Below are 21,710 nucleotides of genomic sequence, written 5' to 3'. Positions count from 1 at the left end.
ATTCGTAAAGAGTATGTAAACCATTTGCAAACATTATCATGTGCCTTATAGTAAAGTGAAGACTATGCATTATTATTTCATGTTCAACAATGATTAGTAAAACATGTGACATCAAAAAGTGGCAGAAGTAACGTTATAGTAAAACAGTATAAAACAATTTATTATGATATAAAATGAAACATCTCTTGGACACAGCGCACACACACTGACATTTAAATAAAGAAATTCATCACAACAGAATCACAGAGTAGCAGCTTGGAACCTCTGCAGTCACCACCTCTCAGTGCAAGTTAGCTTTAGCTGCTAAGCTAAACTGCTAAGCATGGAGGACATTACTACACATCAAAACAAACATTGTGGAGACAAACGGCCACCATCAAAATACCCCCTGGTCATAATGCTACTTCATGTGTGTAAGATTAGCCATTTTATGTTACCTCGATCACCTGCAACAAGACAGTTAAAACACATAAAAACAAAACAAAAAAGAAACTTCATCACTGTTACTTCCTCCCTAGTAGGCTGCTGCAGGTGTAATGCAGGTAATCAGTGTGTTGCCAAATTTTGCAAAAGAAACAAGCAGCCTGGTCTATGAAAACAAGCCCAAAAGAAGCAACTAGGCTCAGGCCCATGATAACGTCTGCAAATGGTTTACATACTCTTTACGAATGTCTTACTAATCATTGTTAAACAATCATGAAATAATAATGCATAGTCTTCACTTTACTATAAGGCACATGATAACGTTTGCAAATGGTTTATATACTCTTTACGAATGTCTTACAAATCATTTGCCAAACATGAAAGATCATTCTAGTAATTGTTTGGTGTCATGTCACTCATGAAAGCCAGGTAGTTTGCAACAGGTTATTACAGAATATTATTTAATGATGAACAAATTTGTTTTTAAATAATGTTAAAATGATTCTTGATTCTACAATGTTATTATAAATTATTTCATAATCATTAACCAATGTATATAAATAGTTTGTCTATGATTATTTCTTTATCTACAAATAGCTTGTATATATTATATAACATCAGATACAAATGATTTAATCATTTACAGATATATATAAATGGCTAATTCATGAATAGTTTGCTACTTATAAAGGTTTTAGTAATCATTTAAGAATGTCAACAAACAGGTTGTTAATGATTTGTTAATAGTCTACAAACAGCTTATAAACGTTTATAAATGCTTTATAACGGGTCATTATTGTAAAGTGCTACCAAACCATATTTGGTAGACGTGGCTTTCACCTACATGTTACTGATTATAGGGAATGTTATATTATTGTAATCCGTCGTTTATTTCCTGAGCAATGGATTTTGTTGCGTTGAAATCTCTTTCGGAGCCACTTGGACACTATGTACTGATGTTTGCTCCATAAACTCTAGCCTTTGATTCCCTTTGAATAAAACCATATTTGATCAAGGAATTGACACTCTCACCTCTGCTGATCATAGGAAAAGAGATTTGTTGAGAATTAGTCCAGAGAGAGCCTGATCTGAATGTTGTGCCTTTGTGTGCCGTTGTGCGCCCTGACCGACAGCCAACATATTCAGCATTGTTTTCTTATTATTTGATTAAAGTTAATTCGAAAATACTGCTATAAATAGACTAGTTGTCTTTTTTAAAGTCTCGGGCTTGGGGGGTACATCATCTGTCGGGATGTAAAAGGGGGTGCATGGCCTAAAACGTTTGGGAACCGCTGATATAAAGGTTTCTTTTCTCAGAATTGTGCTAGTATATAATCTCGGAAATGTTCTAGTTCATAAACTAATACATTTGCGAGTTTATAAACTTGCAGATTTCACAGAGAGTGAAATGTAGGAAATATCCGACTTTATATTAGGCTATCACTCAACATAAAGCTAAGAGATTTCTTAGTTTTATGTGGCAAACCTGTGTGATAATGAAGTCGAAAATCTTCTACATTTTACTCAGAAATCTCTTAGTTTTATGTGGCAAATCTGTGTGATAATAAAGTCAGAAATTTCCTATATTAAACTCAGAGATTTCTGAATAAAAAGTCAGAATAAAGCCCAGCCCCCGCCGATTATTATTATAATTTTTTCATCAAGAATGGCACTAATACTCCGTCCGTCGTAATCTATCTATATAGATATAGATATAGATATATACATATACATGGCGAGCGCAACAGCTGTCACTTTGTGAGAGGAACTGGGGACTTTCATCAGGACGTTTAACTACTAGACGCGTCGCAATTCAGGGCAATTGCAAAGTGTGGTTGCGCCGACGCGAGTCGTGGGTCGCTGCCGCCGGGACTCGAGGAATACACTGGGAGGAATACCATCGGAGGCTGTGCCAATTACATTGTCACGTCACTCCTGAGATCACTTGAGTTTCATTTTGAGAGGATTGATCCCCCCAAAATAAGGTTTTTGCATCAAACGGTTACATTTTGAGCATTTGTGGCGCCCCTATGGATCAAAGTGGAAATGCTTTTGGGGATTCGTTGAGTAATCCACCCTTGACAAACATGTGATTCAAATTTGGGATTGACAGGAGGTTTCGTTCGTGATTCTTGGCCTTTTTTGTAAAACAGGCCCCTTCCGCTAACTTTGGAAGCCAATTACGGACGAACGGTATGGACTATCAAAATTCCGTTTGGAGATGTTTATCGCATGGGTCTAGAAATCATGTGTATCGATTTTTATTCTACGACCTACGGTTCAAGCGTTATAGGCCAAAAGGTAAAGGGGGCTGATATAGCGCCACCATGAGGCTGGTGTAATAACTTTTTTCAATAATTTCGGACTAAATCATGAACCTCCCCTCCAAGTCTTGTAACTCTAGCCCTTACGGTTTGTGAGGAAAAAATACTTGAATGGGAGTTTTTCATTTTTCCATTAAAGTGGATGGGGACATTTAATGCAATAATAATTCAATATCAATTAAACTGTATTACCAATCTCTTAGCAAAATACACGCACAGAATTCCCGGTGAAGCCGGTTAATTTGACATATGGCACGAAATTTGGAAAAAGAACTGTGGGAGGAGTAGCGGGACAAAATAAAGAATAAAGTGGGAAGAGTACTATAGGCAACCAAACTAATAAAACTTCGAAATTAAGGAAACATGTTTGGCTCAGCATCATTTATCTACCTTTAGTTAACTTGGCATAATGCTTAATATTTGTATCATATGATCAGATCATCCGTGAGAGTACAATCTGTAAACTTTGCATGCATAGAGCATGAACCAGCAGCTCGCACTACCCAAAAGAACAGATCTGTAAGCTGTTGACACGCCATGTTGCAGTGCGTTGATAGCTTGTATATCTGTTTTTTGGGGTAAGCGTTTAGTAAATGTATAGATCTGCATTACTGTTATAGCACGTGTTTGGGTGAATGATTAAGCATCTAACAGTTAGATGCTTCAATCAAGTGATTTAAAAAGAATAACATATTCACAATGTTAAGTTAGATTCTAACTTAAAGGGATATTTCACTTTCAAAAAAACTTTTGGTCATTTTATCATCTACTCAGGCCTTTGTGAACCCCCCCCGACAGTTTTTAAGTTGCTTGATTAATTATTTAGATATTTGATATTCATTTTATCAGACACGCCCCCTTCCTATACAAACCCATTGTAACTTCAAACTCCATTTTAACCATGTTAGATTCATCACAAACATCCGTCCTTGGTTCTGGTGATTCACCCTGCCCTCCTAATGCGTGAGGGGGCCATGTTTTTTCAATTACTTTTTTCATTTATTTTTCATATTTTTTTTTGGAAAATGAAAAAAATATAATACAATAAAAAAATTTAATAAAATAAATGAAAAAAGTAATCGGAAAAACACGGCCCCCTCACGCATTAGGAGGGCAGGGAGGACGGTGTTTTTGATGAATCTAACATGGTTAAAATTGAGTTTGAAGTTACAATGGGTTTGTATAGGAAGGGGGCGTGTCTGATAAAATGAATATCAAATATCTAAATAATTAATCAATCAACTTAAAAACTGTCTGGGGGGTTCACAAAGGCCTGAGTAGATGATAAAATGACCAAAAGTTTTTTTGAAAGTGAAATATCCCTTTAACATTGTGAATATGTTATTCTTTTTAAATCACTTGATTTTAATTGCTTTATGTCACTTGGAATTATTAAATGATGGCGCGTGAGCGCACATGTCCTTCCACAACCCAGTAGCCTAATGGCGATTTTTGAATGATAAAATGAAGATTTTAATGCACATCACCTGTTGGGGTGCTGGGTAAAGAGGACCATGAGAAGGTTCTTATATGAAATTTACTGGAGCGATGAGTCATAATGATAATAGTAATAAGGGTAATAATAATAATAATAATTATTATTATTATTATTATTATTATTATTATTATTATTATTACAATAATAATAATATAGCGGAATAACAATAATAATAATAATTATAATTTTTTTTTTTAATTTTAATTATTTTACTTTATTATTTTGTTTCATTTTGTTTATTTCATTAAGATAACTAATGGCTTTTATACTCTTTCTTTGCCCACCTTGTTTCTTTTATTAATTGGCTACATAGAAACACAGAAAAGAGTCAGAATTTGATCTATAATGCCAAACCTCGCTGAATATATTCAAATAACGAAATCTTATTTGCGACCATGCATTAGATTAGGCTATGCAAGCATAATGAAGTTGACGTACCTTTTTGTACCGCATTTAAAATAAGATTTCGTTATTTTAATATTATATTAAGCATTTACAATGACTGATATATAGATGTTTGACTTTTATGGCCGTTCTCTGTGTTTTTCCTTCATTTTAGAGTAGTGTCAACCGTTGTTTTACTTTTATTCTCATAATTATTGTGAGCTTGTAGATCAGATATTTTTTTACAATGGAGCACAAACGGGACTGTCATTACTGATCGTGTATTATTTATGGGGGGGGTATTTATATTTTTACACAATACACAACATAGGGAGACCGGAGACAAAAGTAACAGGGGGCAAAAGTAACACACTCAATAACTCTAATTCGAAGTAAGCTAGAGGGGTGAGACTTCTTGTGCACATGCTCAGTAGGGTCCTCTCTCTGCCTATGGAAGGATAGAATGATCATTTCATCTCAGCAGATGTATTCAACAAAAAACTGATTTTGAGGTGTTAATGTACATTTTTGAGTGTACAGTATTTTCCTTCTGCTGTCTAAAGATAAGATGTCAGCTAATTTAAACTTGGATGAATTGTATCTCTATGTTATTGGTCACAAATTAACGTCAGCAGCCTATGCTAGTATAGGTGTTTCTAGCTAGAATATGGGATTTTATCATGGTTGCCCCATCTGGGGCAATTGTAACAAAGTGACCGGGGTCAATTGTAACAATGTGTTTTCAATGCAAGCAGATTTTTTGTCTGGGATTTCATACTTTTATGTTAGTAAATGAACGTATTTTACTAAATGTCACTACATTTCAAAGTTAAAATACATTTAAATAAAAAATAGATAAAATTTAAAAATAAAATAAAAAATAATTGTAATTATGTATATAAAACATTCGTAAGTAAAACTGTTAAATTATAAAAAATACATATTACTTAGTGATGTGCTTTTATTTGAGATAAAGTGTATTAATATGACTTATTTTTACAGTGTTACAATTTCCCCCAACACTGTGACTGGCATTCAAATTAATATTTTAGTCTTGTCCTTATTAGTGAAAACTTAAAAATTGTATTATTAATTAGGGCACATATACAGTATATGTTTCTTATAGCAAAAGATGATTAGGATATTTCAAGTAGTCTGTGAATTATGAAGGCAAATACAAAAAGTGTTACTTTTGTCCATGGTCTACCCTACTGTAGGCTGCATGTAGCCTATGTGAGCTTGTAGATCTGCTGTAGAGCTTGTAGATCTGCTGTAGATCTGCTGAGCATCACAGCTGCATATTACGCACGGTTTTACGCACAAGTTTATATGCAGAGACTTGAAAAATCACTTTCGGAGTGGTGGGTTGAAATATCCATTTCGGGTCGGACTGACGATGTGTCGAACTCGCGGTGGTTCGGACCCCCGGGGGTCGGACTGGGGGTGGTTCGGAGTGGGGCGGTGTCGAAGTGGAAAAGCGTTCCACTCAGGTGGAAGAGCGCATGGCTGCATGTCTGGCTGACATCTCACAGTGGATGTCTTCTCACCACCTCAAGCTGAACCCAGTCAAGACCTAGCCTCTCTTCTTCCCAGGTAAGTCCTGTCCAGTGTTGCTATGCTCATTTGGGATGTGCTTGCACTGCATTTTAATGATGTGACGCGCACGTCGCTTAACACCTACACTATAGGTCACACAATGGACAATTGATATGCATATAGGCTAATTCCTATGTTAATGTACCTGGCGTGAGTCGGGAGCCTTTGTAAACTTTGTTGAAGTGTGAATTTAAAGTAGTTTTAAATCTATGCGTGTGCCTGCGCGTGCTCCTGGTCAAATAGGTTCTTGCACGCCGTGCAAGGCCGTCCAGTGAGCATTGCACCCCTGGTCCTGTCCCATGCAGGATCTAAGTATTTCCATAGACATCGCCCTGGTGACTTTGATTACAACGGCCAAGAACTTTGGTGTTGGGCAGTCAGCTTTCATTCAAGGCACACATTGCAGAGATCACTCGATCCTACAGGTTTACACTCTATACCATTCAAAGGATCAGACCCTTCCTCAGTCGAAGTGCACATGAAGGGAGTCGGCCTCCCTTCATGTGCACGTAAGCCCCTCCAAATGATCCAGAATGCAGCAGCAAGCTTGGTCTTCAACCAGCCCAAAAATTCACATGTCTACCCCCTTCTCCACTCCCTCCATTGGCTCCCAGTTACTGCCCGCATAGAGTACAAAACACTGATGTTTGCCTACAAAGCAACCAAAGGTATGGCACCCCCATATCTTCAAAGCCTGATCCAACCCTACAACCCCTCCCACTCATTCAGATCAGATAACACATAATCTGAGTTCCCAGAAGTTTTTGCCAGCTCTCGCATACAAACGGCAGGGGCGAGGAAACTTCTGGGCCAGAGCCCTGGTATTTGTGGACGGGATGTAACTTACGCTCTGAGCGGACACGCCTCTTACCGGTCTGAGAGCTGTGCAACTCGTCAAAACAGTCCGACGAGAGGCAAACAGCAGTACACAACGATAGCGGCCGCAATTTCTCAAGGAGAAATTGCTTCCCGTCGCTCCTATTTACATGCAACACCCACTGCATGTGGATCCTGCCCCCTTTTCTTCATTGGCTGTTGATTTGAATCAGAACGCCCCTGCTGTCCAGGCTCTGAGGCGAAGTCTCCCAGACTAGCTAACACAGGGAAGCTGTGTTAGCTAAAAAAGCAGGGACATTGTTTTTATACGTGGACCCCAGGAAGACTAAACACAGCTACTGGGGATCCTAACAAACACCTCCTGAGCCACTGCCACGCTGTCTGCTAATAAAGATTTGAATTGAATTTGGATTGAACAATCTCACCGTCTGTCTTCATCGACGTTGCTGTGGTAGCTGGACATCCCAGCAATCACATAGTTGGTGCGACAGTTGAAGTTGATTGGCTGGTCGAAATCGTTGATGTAGTCTGTCCAGTAACAATCGGTGAAACTCCAGGCACGCTTGCAAAGGATGCTCCATCTGCGATCCTTGTGATCCTTGTGTTGGTAGCTTAAATTCAGATCATGGAATGGATGAGCAATAGTATTAATGATTAAACGATACAGTATTTGCGTGTGTGTGTGTGTGAGTGTGTGTGTGTGTGTGTGTGTGTGTGTGTGTGTGTGCGTGCGTGCGTGCGTGCGTGCGTGCGTGCGTGCGTGCGTGCGTGCGTGCGTGCGTGCGTGCGTGCGTGCGTGCGTGCGTGCGTCAGACTTTCCGCTAGGCCATTTTTAGGCCGGCCACCGTGACCTGCAAGATTATATTTATATTTATAATTTATTGTAATATAATAAACGTCACATGCGTGTTTGCAGATACATGTATGTGCAGTACACATATACAAGTATATAAACACACACACACACACACACACACACAGACACACACACAATGTTAAATGCCAATGTTTAGTATAGTATACAAACAAGATATTTATTAGCTATCATTTTATTTTGAATACCACATATTTTGCTTTGTGTGTGTTTTCGTTTTTGTTTGATTATGGGAAATTATAACTTACACAGCAATGATGTTTCTGTAATATACCTGTATATTACAGAATATCATATATATAATTATATATATTATATCATAATTATATATATATATATATATATATATATATATATATATATATATATATATATATATATATATATATATATATATATATGACCAAATATATATAATGTAATCAAATTCTACACGAAGTCATCTAGCATTCTTTAATTTAATTTTTTTTCATGAAAAATGAAAGCAGGGAATCATAGCAAAATAACGATGTATTGGTTAATAAGATTGAGTGAATAGTTTAAACTACAGCTTATAGAACTGAAGTCAAGTTATTTAGTATTTTAGTATATGTTGATGTTAAAATGTTTGTACATTTCAAGCTCCAAAACCCCATCCCCACACACACACACACACACACACACACACACACACACACACACACACACACACACAACTTAGCCCCATTTGGAATCTCTCCCTCCGCGCGATTGGAGCTATTGTCAGCTGTTCTGACTGACACAACTCCTAACTCCATTTGAGCTGGATTTCTGTTCGGACAAAACCCCTAATTCCATTTTAGCTGGATTCGGGTAAAGTGGGGATAATATAATGACACATGCAAGTATCTGACAATATATAAAGTCACTATACTGTACCAACTTTGATGAGGCAGTATTGCTTTGTTTAGAAAATATACGGTTTTCTTCATTTCCTGAAAAGTTTATATTTAGTTTTTTCATTTCCTGAAAAATGAGCGTTTTGGAGTTGATATAAATGTGCACGATGCGAGTGCACCTGTTCGTTCAATGTGTATCGGATAAAATTGACAGGTGAAATCGTGATGCATCATTCGCTGCGTGTCTGCATCGGTAAAATCGGTAAAACCCATGGATACATTGATTTTTTTAATGTTGTATTTCATTCTATCCTGTGTTTCCGAGGCGTATTTAATGCACCATCACTATTTCGCTATTTGTTTTGGACACGGACGGGAGCCGGGAGCAGTGTTGCCAGATTCTGCAACAAGGTCTATGAAAACTAGCCCAAAACAACACGGTTTGACTTGTTTATAATACACTGACATAGCAACAACAAGCAACGAGTAATAACAAACAAACATGCGAGTCCGGGAGGGCGAAGAGTTAGAAGAGATTTTTAACGCACATGAGCACAAATCAAACGTTTGGAAGTACTTTGGGTTTTTCAAGAAAGATGGTAAAACTTGCCAAGACGCACGTCATTTGTAAAGAATGCTGTGCTTCTAAACCTTACAATGGCAGCACAACTAACTTGGGGACTCACTTGAAGAGAAAGCATGGTGCTTCGGATGCCACCGAAGCAGGTGCTAAACCGAGCTCCAGCAAAACTGGTGAGAAAAGTATCTCAAGTTATTTTGGCCTAGAAGGTCCTCTAGCAGCAAACTCTACCCGCGCTAAAGCCATAACTGACGCTATCGCCTCCTTCATCTGTAAAGACATCCAGCCTTGTAGTGTTGTAGAAAACGAGTGCTTCAGACAACTCCTCCACACAATAGACCCCAGGTACAAAATACCACAGGGGGGTCTTCACCGACCAACGAATACCCACTCTGTACAACAAAGTGAAGAGTGAGATAATTGTGTCGCTGAGCAATTCCCAAAGAGTTGCACTTACAATGGATGGATGGACGTCTTGCGCCACTTACTCGTACATCAGTGACGGCACACCATATTGATAATGAGTGGGAAATGTTAAACTTTGTTCTACAGACCACAGTGTTCCACGATGCCCACACAGGAATACATTTGGCAGAGTTACTGAAGGATGTTTGCCGCGAGTGGAAGATTGGCGAAACTGGTCGTTTCTTTTGGGCTTGTTTTCATAGACCTCGTCGCTTGTTTCTCTCACAGAACAACACCAACACTGGCCCCAGAGCATTTTATAAATACATTTACTTACATTGGCTATTTGAAAATTGCCGAACTACAAGCATGCATTGTGAGCTTGTAGATCTGCTATTTTCAAATAAATATTTTATTTAATCTATTATGATGATGATTATTTAATATGCCTATTTTTTACAACACAGATCCTGGCACTAAATCTTTTATAGAGTGGACAGCTGACTGAAAGGTGTCAATGGGGGAGTGATTAGAGCAGTGGCTAGGTTGAATAAATTACCCATTGTTCACATACATTACCTGGAGCTGAGAGGTGCTAGAAGTGACAATTCTTTAGAAGGGATTTTCTCAGTTTGGACTATTATAGATAACAAGATTCAAATGAGCACATCTTCTTAAAATATTTTCCTATTTCAATGAATGATGCCTCATATGAAAGCTTATAATTCTGTGTTTTAATAATCTGTTAAAAATGAAAAATGAAAAATGCCACCTTGCGGCATAAAGCATTGTACCCAGTCACATTTAAGTAACTCCTGTGTTTCTGTACCTTTCAATGGAGGAAACGGCTTTGCCAGTCGGACATTGATGATTCAAAGGCTGGTCCCAGTCGTTGTCCCATTCTCCAGCTGTAAATGTAAACACACACCACAGTGTGAATACATGTTACATACAAACACACACACACACACACACACACACACACACACACACACACACACACACACACACACACACACACAGACAGACAGACAGACAGACAGACAGACAGACAGACAGACAGACAGACAGACAGACAGACAGACAGACAGACAGACAGACAGACAGACAGACAGACAGACACGCACACACACACATGGCTGGACTGAGACAACGATTCTGCCCTGGCATTTGAAGGACGACTTAAGTCATTTTCAACCTTTCTTCAGATAATTAGCCCTCACTAATGCTTATTATAATATGGTACTATTTTTGTCTCGTCACACTCTAGTCAAACAAGATTATTATTAGGGCCCGAGCACTGCACAGTAGTGCGAAGCCCTATTGAAACTACAATGATTATTGTCTCCGCCAGGCCGAAAGGCATGGCGAGAGAGTATGTTTTACCCCCTGTCCGTCCGTCCTTGTGTCCGTCCGTCCGTCCGTCCGTCCGTCCGTCCGTGTGTCCTGTCCTGTCTGTGTGTTACCAGCTAATCTCTGGCATCGTTGGCCCGGTCGCTGCAAAACTGTGCACACACACTCCCTGGATGCCAATTCAGAAGCCCCACATTTTTCACATGAGCCTGTTATAGCACCACTAGGAGGCCGATTTGTGCAAAACCCATTTACTCATACAGATTTTATCCAAACATCACGCACATTTAAAAAAACCGGTACACAGTATCTCTATAGTCATGTGTTCAAGACGGATCTGCCCGATATTTCATATTCAGAGATGGGAAGTAACGATGTACAAGTACTTCGTTACTGTAACGAAGTACTTTTTTTGAGTATCTGTACTTTACTCAGTATTTATTTTTTGGACTACTTTTTACTTTTATCCGTTACATTTTAACACAAGTACTAGTACTTTCTACTCAGTACATTTTCAAAACAGGCTTGTTACTTTAGTTATAATGTTGCGCGCAGATCAAACTAAAAGAAGCGCAAGAGTTATTATTTATAGCTCTGTGTGTCACGTTACTACACATGAGTATTATACTTCCTGTAAGTAGACACCAAAATAAAACTAAGTTAATCAATCATTACCAGTGGCTCTTATTTTGAAGTCCTTAGGGGAAGTTCGTTTCCCGTCTGAGACCTGTGTGTGTGTGTGTGTGTGTGTGTGTGTGTGTGTGTGTGTGTGTGTGTGTGTGTGTGTGTGTGTGTGTGTGTGTGTGTGTGTGTGTGTGTGTGTGTGTGTGTGTGTGTGTGTGTGTGTGAGAGTGTGTGAGTGTGTGGGTGTGTGAGTGTGTGTGTGTGTGTGTGTGTGTGTGTGTGTGTGTGTGTGTATACGTGCGTGCGTACCGGTGAGACGAATATAAACAACAACACGTGGATTAATCGCAGGTTTTGGCCAAATCATGCTCCTCTGACTTAAACATTGTTGTACTGTGGAAGTGCGGTAGCCTTGGATCAAGTCGGTCATAGTCTTGTAACAAGGCTAGAAGTTTGTCAAACTCTTTCAACCTCTGCAGCATCATTAGGTGAGTTCATCTACAACAACCAAACACAAAGTGCCGATAGAACGACAAATCAAGCACATAACGTGCGACTGCCAGCGAGCGGCATAATGTCAGCCTGAGCATCGCAAAAGCTGTGTGTGTGTGCGTGTGCGTGTGCGTGTGTGTGTGTGTGTGTGTGTGTGTGTGTGTGCGTGCGCGTGCGCACACGTATGAGTTTACTTCGAAGTAGGCTTGTCTAGTGGGCTCACTTGCTGTGTTTGAATGAAGTACAGTACAGTTGTAGCCCTGAAACATGACTGTCATACCATGACAGTCATGGTGCCGAGTCCCCCTGGTCTAAAGTTGTGTTCGATTTTTTCACATTGCCATCTCTCACATAAACATAAACGTTCAGATTTCAAATATAAAGTGCTTACCACCGAGCCACGGATGTTACAAGGCGACGCGGACCGCGATGAGTACCCGTATCTCCCGTATTGTTCAATAAAAAGCATTTTAATCCCATCGCCGGCCTTTTTTTTTTGTTTTTTTTTTTGTAATGTATCAGAGTGCAATACACCTCCCAACCATTAGTGTCGCATGGTTGAAAGTATCGGAGACAATTTGGAGAAAATGGCCGGTGATGGGATTAAAATGCTTTTTATTGAACAATACGGGAGATACGAGTACTTATCGCGGTTCGCGTCACCTTGTAACATCCGTGGCTCGGTGGTAAGCACTTTATATTTGAAATCTGAACGTTTATGTTTATGTGAGAGATGGCAATGTGAAAAAATCGAACACAACTTTAGACCAGGGGGACTCGGCACCATGACAAGCGTCATGTGAACCATGGCTAAGTACAGTTGTTAATGCCATCTCCTGCTGTGTCTGTCTGTCTGTCTGTCTGTCTGTCTGTAGTAGGGTCTGTCTGTCTGTAGTAGGGTCTGTCTGTCTGTAGTAGGGTTTAACATTTTCCGGGAAATAGCTCATTTTAATTCCCGGGAATTTTCAGACCTTTTCCCGGGCTTCCCGGGAATTCCCGTTAAAGGGTAAAAAAAAAAAGTGCCCACTAAAATGCATTTATATATAGATACTTAAATAGCCAATTTTAAATCGAGGTGCCCAAATGTCCCAATTGTGCCCACCTATGAACTTGCACTAATAATGACTTAAGTTGATTTTTTAAAATCAATAAATATAGTATTTCTTAATTGGCCTGGCTTGGCGGAGATCTGCCCTGTTTCGCAGCAGCACAGCAGCAGGAGAAGACAATTAACTTAAACGAGAAGCTGCGCTGTGCACCCAAAACGCACTCAAACAATGTCAAACTATCATATTCTGCCTCTCTCTCTCTCTCTCTCTCTCTCTCTCTCTCTCTCTCTCTCTCTCTCTCTGCCTCTCTCTCTCTCTCTCTCTCTCTCTCTCTCTCTCTCTCTCTCTCTCTCTCGCTCTCTCTCTCTCTCTCTCTCTCTCTCTCTGCCTCTTCCTGCCTCTGCCTTATCCCTCGAAACCGCTTATTGCAGCTATATTTCTAGTTATTATTCTGCTTCCGCTTCCCGATAATAAATCGGGGAAATGAGGGCCTAAACGTACTCCAAAAGTTACGCAACTTTGCGCACACATTACCAGTGGCAAGAATTACATATTTTAATCGTCTAAAAAAAGGGCGTGGCCTAATGGCTCAATAGCGCCTCCTACAAAAGCTCCTGCTTCAAGCCCCACAATACGGTTTCATCTACATGCATGCAAGTTGGTATACACCTGTATCATGTCCCGACTTACAAAAAAGTATCTTGGAGCCATGACCTAAACCAAACAGGAAGTCGGCCATTTCGAATTTATACTGGCGTTTTTGTGAATTTCACGCCATTTTCACGGGTTGTATTTTTTTTAACAAACTCCTCCTAGGCAGATTGTCTGATCCGCCTCAAATTCGCTCAGCGTGCACACAAGACCTTAACGATGAAAATTTAACAAAAGCTTGAGTTTTTGTAAAACGGCGTGACCATGGCGAAGCGTCAGACTTCAACGCTTCAACGGTGTACTTAGATGGCCAATAAGGACAGGCTGATATTGCTTAAGCCCCGCCCCCTCTATGTTCCTATTGGCTGGGCTTTAAACAGCCATAACTCCGGTTCCCAGCATCGAATACCTTCAAAACTTCCTAGGTATGTTTAGACGGCCAATAGGGACAGTAGCTTGGAGGGAATTCGGCCAAAATAATCAAGCTCGTGCACTTGGTGACAAGTTTTTGATTTTTGACATGGTGTTAGGTACGGGCATAAGGTTTTCAAAAACCATCGGATGCAAGTTGGGATCGACCCCTAGTGGGTGATCTGTTTCCAATGAATCCAATATTAGATAGGTATGGTTGAAACCCCAAATAATTGATGGAAGTGATTTTTCAATGGATTCTGTTACTATTGGGTATGCTAAATAACATACAAAAAAATTAGGAAGATCGAACTTCTAGAAACGCAGAATTTTCAAGTTGGCGTCCACGATGGCTGGCGGGAGCTTAACATGCTTATAAGCGAGGAGGGAATATATAAAAAATCATAACAATTGCGCACTTGTTGACAAGTTTTAGATTTTTGGCATGCTGTTAGATATGGGCATAAGGTTTTCAAAAACCATCGGAAGCAAGTTGGGATCGCCCCCTAGTGGTCTGTTTCCAATGAATCCAATATTATAGAATCTATTTTCAATGGATTATTACTATTGGGTATGCTAAATAACATACTAAAACATTTGGTAAATCAAACTCCTGTAAAGACATCATTTTCAAGATGGCGGGGGCTTAAAATGCCAGGAGCTTAAAATGCCTAAGCTGGGAGTAGTAGGGGGCACTAAGTGAAAAATCGTTACGCAGCGGATAAAAGCATGAAATTTGATACAGATGTCCCTTGGGTCATCCTAAAACATCCTAGAAGGGGTGCCCAAAAAAATCTTAAACAGGAAGTGAGTTATGGACAAAATCCAAAATGGCCACCTAAACTGTTGACCGTTGACTCAAAAGACACCAAAATAATCTCCAAAAAGCATAAAATGTGGCACACATGTCCCTTGGGTCATCCTAAGACATCGTAGAAGGGGTGCCCAAAAATATCTGAAACAGGAAGTGAGTTATTGACCAAATTGAAAATGGCCGCCTAGTGTTGTCAATTGACTCAAAAGACAACTAAAGAATCTCCAAAAAGTATAAAATGTGTCACACATGTCCCTTGGGTCATCCTAAGACATCCTAGAAGGGGTGCCCAAAAAAGTCTTCAACAGGAAGGGAGTTATTGACTAAATTGAAAATGGCCGCCTACAGTGTTGGCGATTGACTCAAAAAGCCTATAGAATCTCCAAAAAGCATACAATTTGGCACATAAGTCCCTTGGGTCATCCTAACACATCCTAGAAGGGGTGCCCAAAATAATCTGAAACAGGAAGTGAGTTATTGACTAAATTGAAAATGGCCGCCTACAGTGTTGAAAGATGATGCAAGATACCTAAAGAATCTCATAAAAGCATGAAATGTGGTACAAATGTCCCTTGGGTGATCTGAACGCATCCTACAAGGGGTGCCCAAAAAGGTTTTAAACAGGAAGTGACCGCCTAAAGCAGTTGACACAAAAGAAAACATAAAGGGACGTCATAAAAGTGTATAATTTGGTACGTACATTGAGTGCTTCTTAATATATCCTAGATGGGGTTATTTATTTGTTTGTTTGCTTGTTTATTAAACTTTTTTGGAAGGGACCATGTTGAAGAAATTCTAAATGGCTGTTTAAACAGTTGACCATGGCAGTCTGCATATTATGCAGACTCAATACGACAGGTTATGCAGTGCATAACCTGCCGTATTTTGTAGTCTACCTTCTGTTTTCATTTCTACATCACTTATTTATTTTACTTTTTGCATAATTTTTTTATTGTACTCTTTGAATCCTCTTTATTTATCTAACTCTCTGCATATTCTTATTTATTTTACTCTGCATCTTATCTTACTCTGCATATTATTATTTTACTCTCTGCATCTTATTTATTTTGCATTCTACATCTTCTTGCTTGTTTTACACTATCTTCTCATGTATTTTCTTCATGATCATTACTGTTTTTTTGTGATTAGTGTTTAGTAACTACATGTATTCATGTGTGCCATTTCGCAATTACCAGCACATTGGCATAATGCTCTGCAAGGTAACCCAGCATCCCGGCATCTACACTTTCTCGAACAGAAGGGCTTTGCAGCCACACTTGAGTTCTCTACAAACTTTGGCAGCCTCTGGCAAGAGTGTCCATAAAGGTGTCCACGAATCAGCGACTTTAATCCATCCATATTTGTCAGGAGATGGTAGAGATTGCATAGCTTTCAGGCTTCTGGACCAAATGCCAGATTGGCAAACTGCTCGATTTGAATGTTGTAGCAGTGCAGCCCGTGGGGGAGGAGTGTTTTCCATTGAGAGACTATTAAAACTTTTTTTGGCACCTCTTAGGATGCATTCAGATCACCCAAGGGACATTTGTACCAAATTTCATGCTTTTATGAGATTATTTTTTATGGGTGTCTTTTGCATCATCTGTCAACACTGTACACGGCCATTTTCAATTTAGTCAATAACTCACTTCCTGTTTCAGATAATTTCAGGCACCCCTTCTGGGATGTCTTAGGATGACCCAAGGGACACATGTGCCAAATTTCATGCTTTTTGGAGATTCTTTTGGTGTCTTTTGAGTCAACGCTCAACAGTTTAGGTGGCCATTTTGAATTTTGTCCATAACTCACTTCCTGTTTAAGATTTTTTTGGGCACCCCTTCTAGGATGTTTTAGGATGACCCAAGGGACATCTGTATCAAATTTCATGCTTTTATCCGCCGCGTAACGATTTGGCCATTTTTGGTGGTTAGTACCCCCTACTAGAGGGAATATGTGCCATCTTGAAAACGATGCCTTTCCAGAAGTTTGATTTTCCTAGATTTTTTGTATGTTATTTAGCATACCCAATAGTAACAGAATCAATTGAAAATACCTTCTATAAATTATTTGGGGTTTCAACCATATAAATTGATTCTGATTGATTCTGATATTGGATTCATTGGAAACAGACCATTAGGGGGCGATCCCAACTTGCTTCCGATGGTTTATAAAAACCTTATGCCCATACCTAACAGCATGCCAAAAATCTAAAACTTGTCACCAAGTGCACAATTGTTATGATTTTTTTATATATTCCCTCCCCGCTTATAAGCATGTTAAGCTCCCGCCAGCCATCGTGGACGCCAACTTGAAAATTATGCATTTCTAGAAGTCCGATTTTCCTAATTTCTTTGTATGTTATTTAGCATACCCAATAGTAAAATAATCCATTGAAAAATCTCTTCCATCAATTATTTGGGGTTTCAACCATACCTATCCAATATTGGATTCATTGGAAACAGACCACTAGGGGGCGATCCCAACTTGCATCCGATGTTTTTTGAAAACCTTATTCCCATACCTAGCACCATGCCAAAAATCAAAAACTTGTCACCAAGTGCACAATTTTTCTGAATTCCCTCCGGGCTATAGCCTAGGCTACTAAAGTACTAAGTACAAAATAGAGTATGGTCATCATATAGAATAATACAAGCCTTATAATAAAAATGGAAAACCGCCAATATATTACTAATATATGCACGCTGATAAGCATATCAAATATGTGTACCTTACAGTTGTATTTGAACTGTATAGATGCCCTCAATACCCTCATATCCTCCGCTTAGTAATATGCTTAAATTCAGCGGGTCGTCTCGTCTGCTCAAGCAGCGACGACCGGGCTCTCGACGTTCCGTCTACGATACAAGTTTGTATGGCAATCAGCTGAAACGTTTGGCTAAATTGCTTAAGCGATTACAGCTTGTCCCTATTGGCCGTCTAAGTGCACCTAGCAAGTACCTAGCAAGTTTCGGAAGTTGGTTTAGGTCATGACTCCAAGAGCCTTTTTTGTAAGTCGGGACATGATACAGGTGTGTACCAATTTGTATGCATGTAGGTGAAACCATATTGTGGGTCTTGAAGCACAAACTTTTATATTAGGCCACGCCCCTTTTTTATTGTTCTAATAAACAGCTGAGATTCTGTGGAAAACGTGCTTCGCTGTTAGGTGCACATGGTAAGGGTCAATGGCTTTGTGGAAATTGAGATCAATTGCTGCACCCGAGGAGAACCGGGCTGAACAATTTTTGCCTCACCATGACACCATGCACCCATACACCCATGCACCCACTACAGAGGTTTGTCAAATTATAGGAGGATATTAAAATAAAATCATCCTTAACCCTCAAAATAAATTCATTATCTCTGTGGACTTCAAAATCTTTTTTGGACTTAAAAATATCTTTTTTTATGGCCTTCCTGCCCTCGCATTTGGCCTTTGTGCCCTCAAAAAAACACCCAAAGGCCAAGTGGCCTTGCCTCTAAAATGACGAAATTCCAGGCCTGGTGTGAAGCCAATAGCACTTAAAGTTAACTCTTTGACTGCGGACGACGCGATAACGCGTCAAGTGCTACTTTGTCCAGTTGGCCGTCGACGCGCTCGACGCGCTGGACGCGCGTTCATTGTTTAATCTCTGATTGCGCTATGCTGCTTAATATTCAATGTTATTCTCGAGTTCCACTTACTTCACGGACATCTGCATCCGGTTTCATGACCTGGATTCCGTTTCCGGTTTTTGATTCTTTTCCCCAGTCATTTTCGTCCAAAATAGGTAAATAAACGGTCTTTCACACGGTATGACGGACAAACGGACAGTTTCTCTTCTATAATCTATGGTCTGGGTGACGATCAGTCATCGCCGTCGTGTATCACGACGGCATTTTGGCGATCAAAACAATCTGGGACGACGTCACTTCCGTTTTCATGTTTTTCCCTGTCTAATCTACCAAGAAGGCTGAGAGAGACCCAACGACCTGATCAAGCAGTCATGTGCTGCACTCTAGTGGCGGATTTGTGCTGGGTCTTTACATTATGTCCCCTTAAATTATTTTCATGAGAAAAATTCAAAATATAAAAATAAAAAAACACGAAAATTGCTGGCACTGGGGGAGTACTTTATGAAAATACTCTGGCAGTCAAAGAGTTAAGAGTGATATTGACTTGTTATTATGCAGTTTTTTTTAAGAATTTGAGGTTGCAACACTTAGAATATAGAATATGAAATTTGAACGGTAATATCGTATCGATATCGAAATATTTGGCATAAATATCGAGATATAACATTTTGTCCATATCATGCAGCCAGGGGCGGATTAACCCTTCGTGGTGCCCGGTGTTTAGTCCCGGTTCGGTGCCCCCCCGGGAGCGTTTTGTCAACGGGGGGGGAGTTGCTGCGAGGAGCCCTGCTTCTAAATGTCACTTTTTTTTTTCTTCAGGCCGTTTGGTGCCCCCCCCCCAGGTTGGTGCCCTGTGCTTCAGCACCTCAAGCCCGTTTGATAAGCCACCACTGCGTGCAGCCCAAGTGCTCGGGCCCTAATAATAATCATTGCAGTTTCAATAGGGCTTCGCACTACTGTGCAGCGCTCGGAAGCAGCGATGAACGGGCCCTCGCAGCTCTGTCCACGATACAAGTATGTATAACAATCAGATAAAAAGTTAGGCTACATAGTTTAAGCAATTACAGCCTGTCCTTATTAGCCGTCTCAGAGCACCTAGCAAGTTTTGGAACTTAACCATGCTGGGAAGTGGAGTTAAGGGTGTTGAAAGCCCAGCCAATAGGAACACAGAGGGGGCGGGGCTTAATCAATCATAGCCTGTCCCTATTGGCCGTCTTACAGCACCTAGCAAGTTTCGTAGGTTTACCATGCTGGGAACCGGAGTTATGGCTGTTTAAAGCCCAACCAATAGTCCATATTCACACGGCGGCCATTTTGGAATTTAACATTGCGTTGCTGTGGCAACTGGGGTGGCAACTGGGGTGGCATTTCATTGACTTAATGGCAATATGGCCGCTGTGTGAATATGGTCTATGGGAACACAGAGGGGGCGGGGTTTAAGCAAATTCAGCCAGTCCTTGTTGGTCGTCTAATTGCACCTAGGATGTTTTGTAGGTTTTCTATTCTGGGAACTAGAGTTATGGCTGTTTAAAGCCCAGCCAATAGGAATTGTAGATCGTCTATTTTCACTTCCTGTTTGGCGTTGAAGTTTGACGCTTTGCCACGGTCACGCCATTTTACGAAAACCCAAGCTTTTGATAACTTTTCATCATTAAGGTCTTTTGTGTACTCTGAGCGAATTTGAGGCGGATCCGACAATCCGTTTAGGAGGAGTTCGTTCAAGTACAACCCGTGGAAATGGCGTGAAATGCACAAAAACGCCACTATAAATTCAAAATGGCCAACTTCCTGTTTAGTACTAGGTCATGGCTCCAAAATACTTTTTTGTAAGTCGGGATATGATACAGGTGTGTACCAATTTGCATGCATGTAGGTGAAACCGTATTGTGGGGCTTGAAGCACAAAGTTTTGTAGGGGGCTCTAATGAGCCATTAGGCCACGCCCCTTTTTGAGACGATTAAAATACGTAATTATTCGCCACTTGTGATGTGTGTGCAAAGTTGCGCAACTTTTTGAGTACGTACTGCCCCTCAAAAACGTGATTAATTTGTGCAAAGAATGATAATAATCATATAATAATCATTCGTTTCAATAGTGCTTCGCACTACTGTGCAGCGCTCGGCCCTAATTAAAGCTGCAAGCAGCGATGACCGGGCCCTCGACGCTCTGTCCACGATACGATTCTGTATGGCAATCAGCTGAAAAGTTAGGTTACATAATTTAAGTGATTACAGACTGTCCCTATTGGCCGTCTAAGTGCACCTAGCAAGTTTCGCAAAGGTTAGCTAGCATGCAGGTAGTCTCGCGTAGCCAGACAACTGTTCCACAATCTCCGAATGCTATATAGAGTCTGGAACTACAACTCCCAAAATCCGAGAGAGGAAACTGGCACTTCCGTTCACGAAAATATATTTTAAAATATCTTTACACTTTACTTTTTAATTTCCATTTCTGCTAAGCAGCAAGCTATGTATACTTAGATGATTTGTATTTATATTAGGATAAATTTGCGCGACTGTAAAGACGAAACGGAAATGGAGAGGAGGCTCCACATCCGGTTTATATTCTAATCATGATCAGAGCTTCCGAGTCCCAGACTGTATGCCGGAAACATTTGAAAATTGTGGGAGGCAACAGTCTGGTAACGCGAGACTAGCATGCAGGGAACTGGAGTTGTGGCTGTTTAAAGCCCAGCCAATAGGAACACAGAATGGGCGGGGCTTAAGCAAAATCAGCCTATCCCTATTGGCCGTCTAAGTGCACCTAGGAAGTCAGGTAGGTTTTCGCTGCTGGGAACTGGAGTTATGGCTGTTTAAAGCCTAGCCAAAAGGAATTGTAGATCGGCTATTTTCACTTACTGTTTGGCCTTGAAGTTTGACACTTTCAATAGGGCTTCGCACTACCGTGCAGTGCTCGGGCCCTAATA

General features: G+C 40.2%; 1 protein-coding gene across 1 annotated transcript in view; it reads right to left on the bottom strand.

Moving 5' to 3' along the window:
- Positions 1–21,710, bottom strand: part of LOC308081307 (cytosolic phospholipase A2 gamma-like) — a 147,220-nt gene that overhangs the window by 94,865 nt on the left and 30,645 nt on the right. The window contains exons 5-6 of the mRNA XM_080457690.1: positions 10,608–10,686; positions 7,488–7,673 (exon numbers count right to left, since the gene is read on the bottom strand). Coding sequence (XP_080313816.1) covers positions 7,488–7,673; positions 10,608–10,686 — 265 coding nt within the window. The remainder of the gene's footprint in view (positions 1–7,487; positions 7,674–10,607; positions 10,687–21,710) is intronic.

The sequence above is a fragment of the Gymnoscopelus braueri genome (genome assembly GCF_963280865.1).
Source record: "Gymnoscopelus braueri genome assembly, contig: SCAFFOLD_154, whole genome shotgun sequence".
NCBI lineage: Eukaryota > Metazoa > Chordata > Actinopteri > Myctophiformes > Myctophidae > Gymnoscopelus > Gymnoscopelus braueri.
Note: the sequence above shows the minus strand (reverse complement) of the source record. Positions and strands in the feature narration are given on the sequence as shown.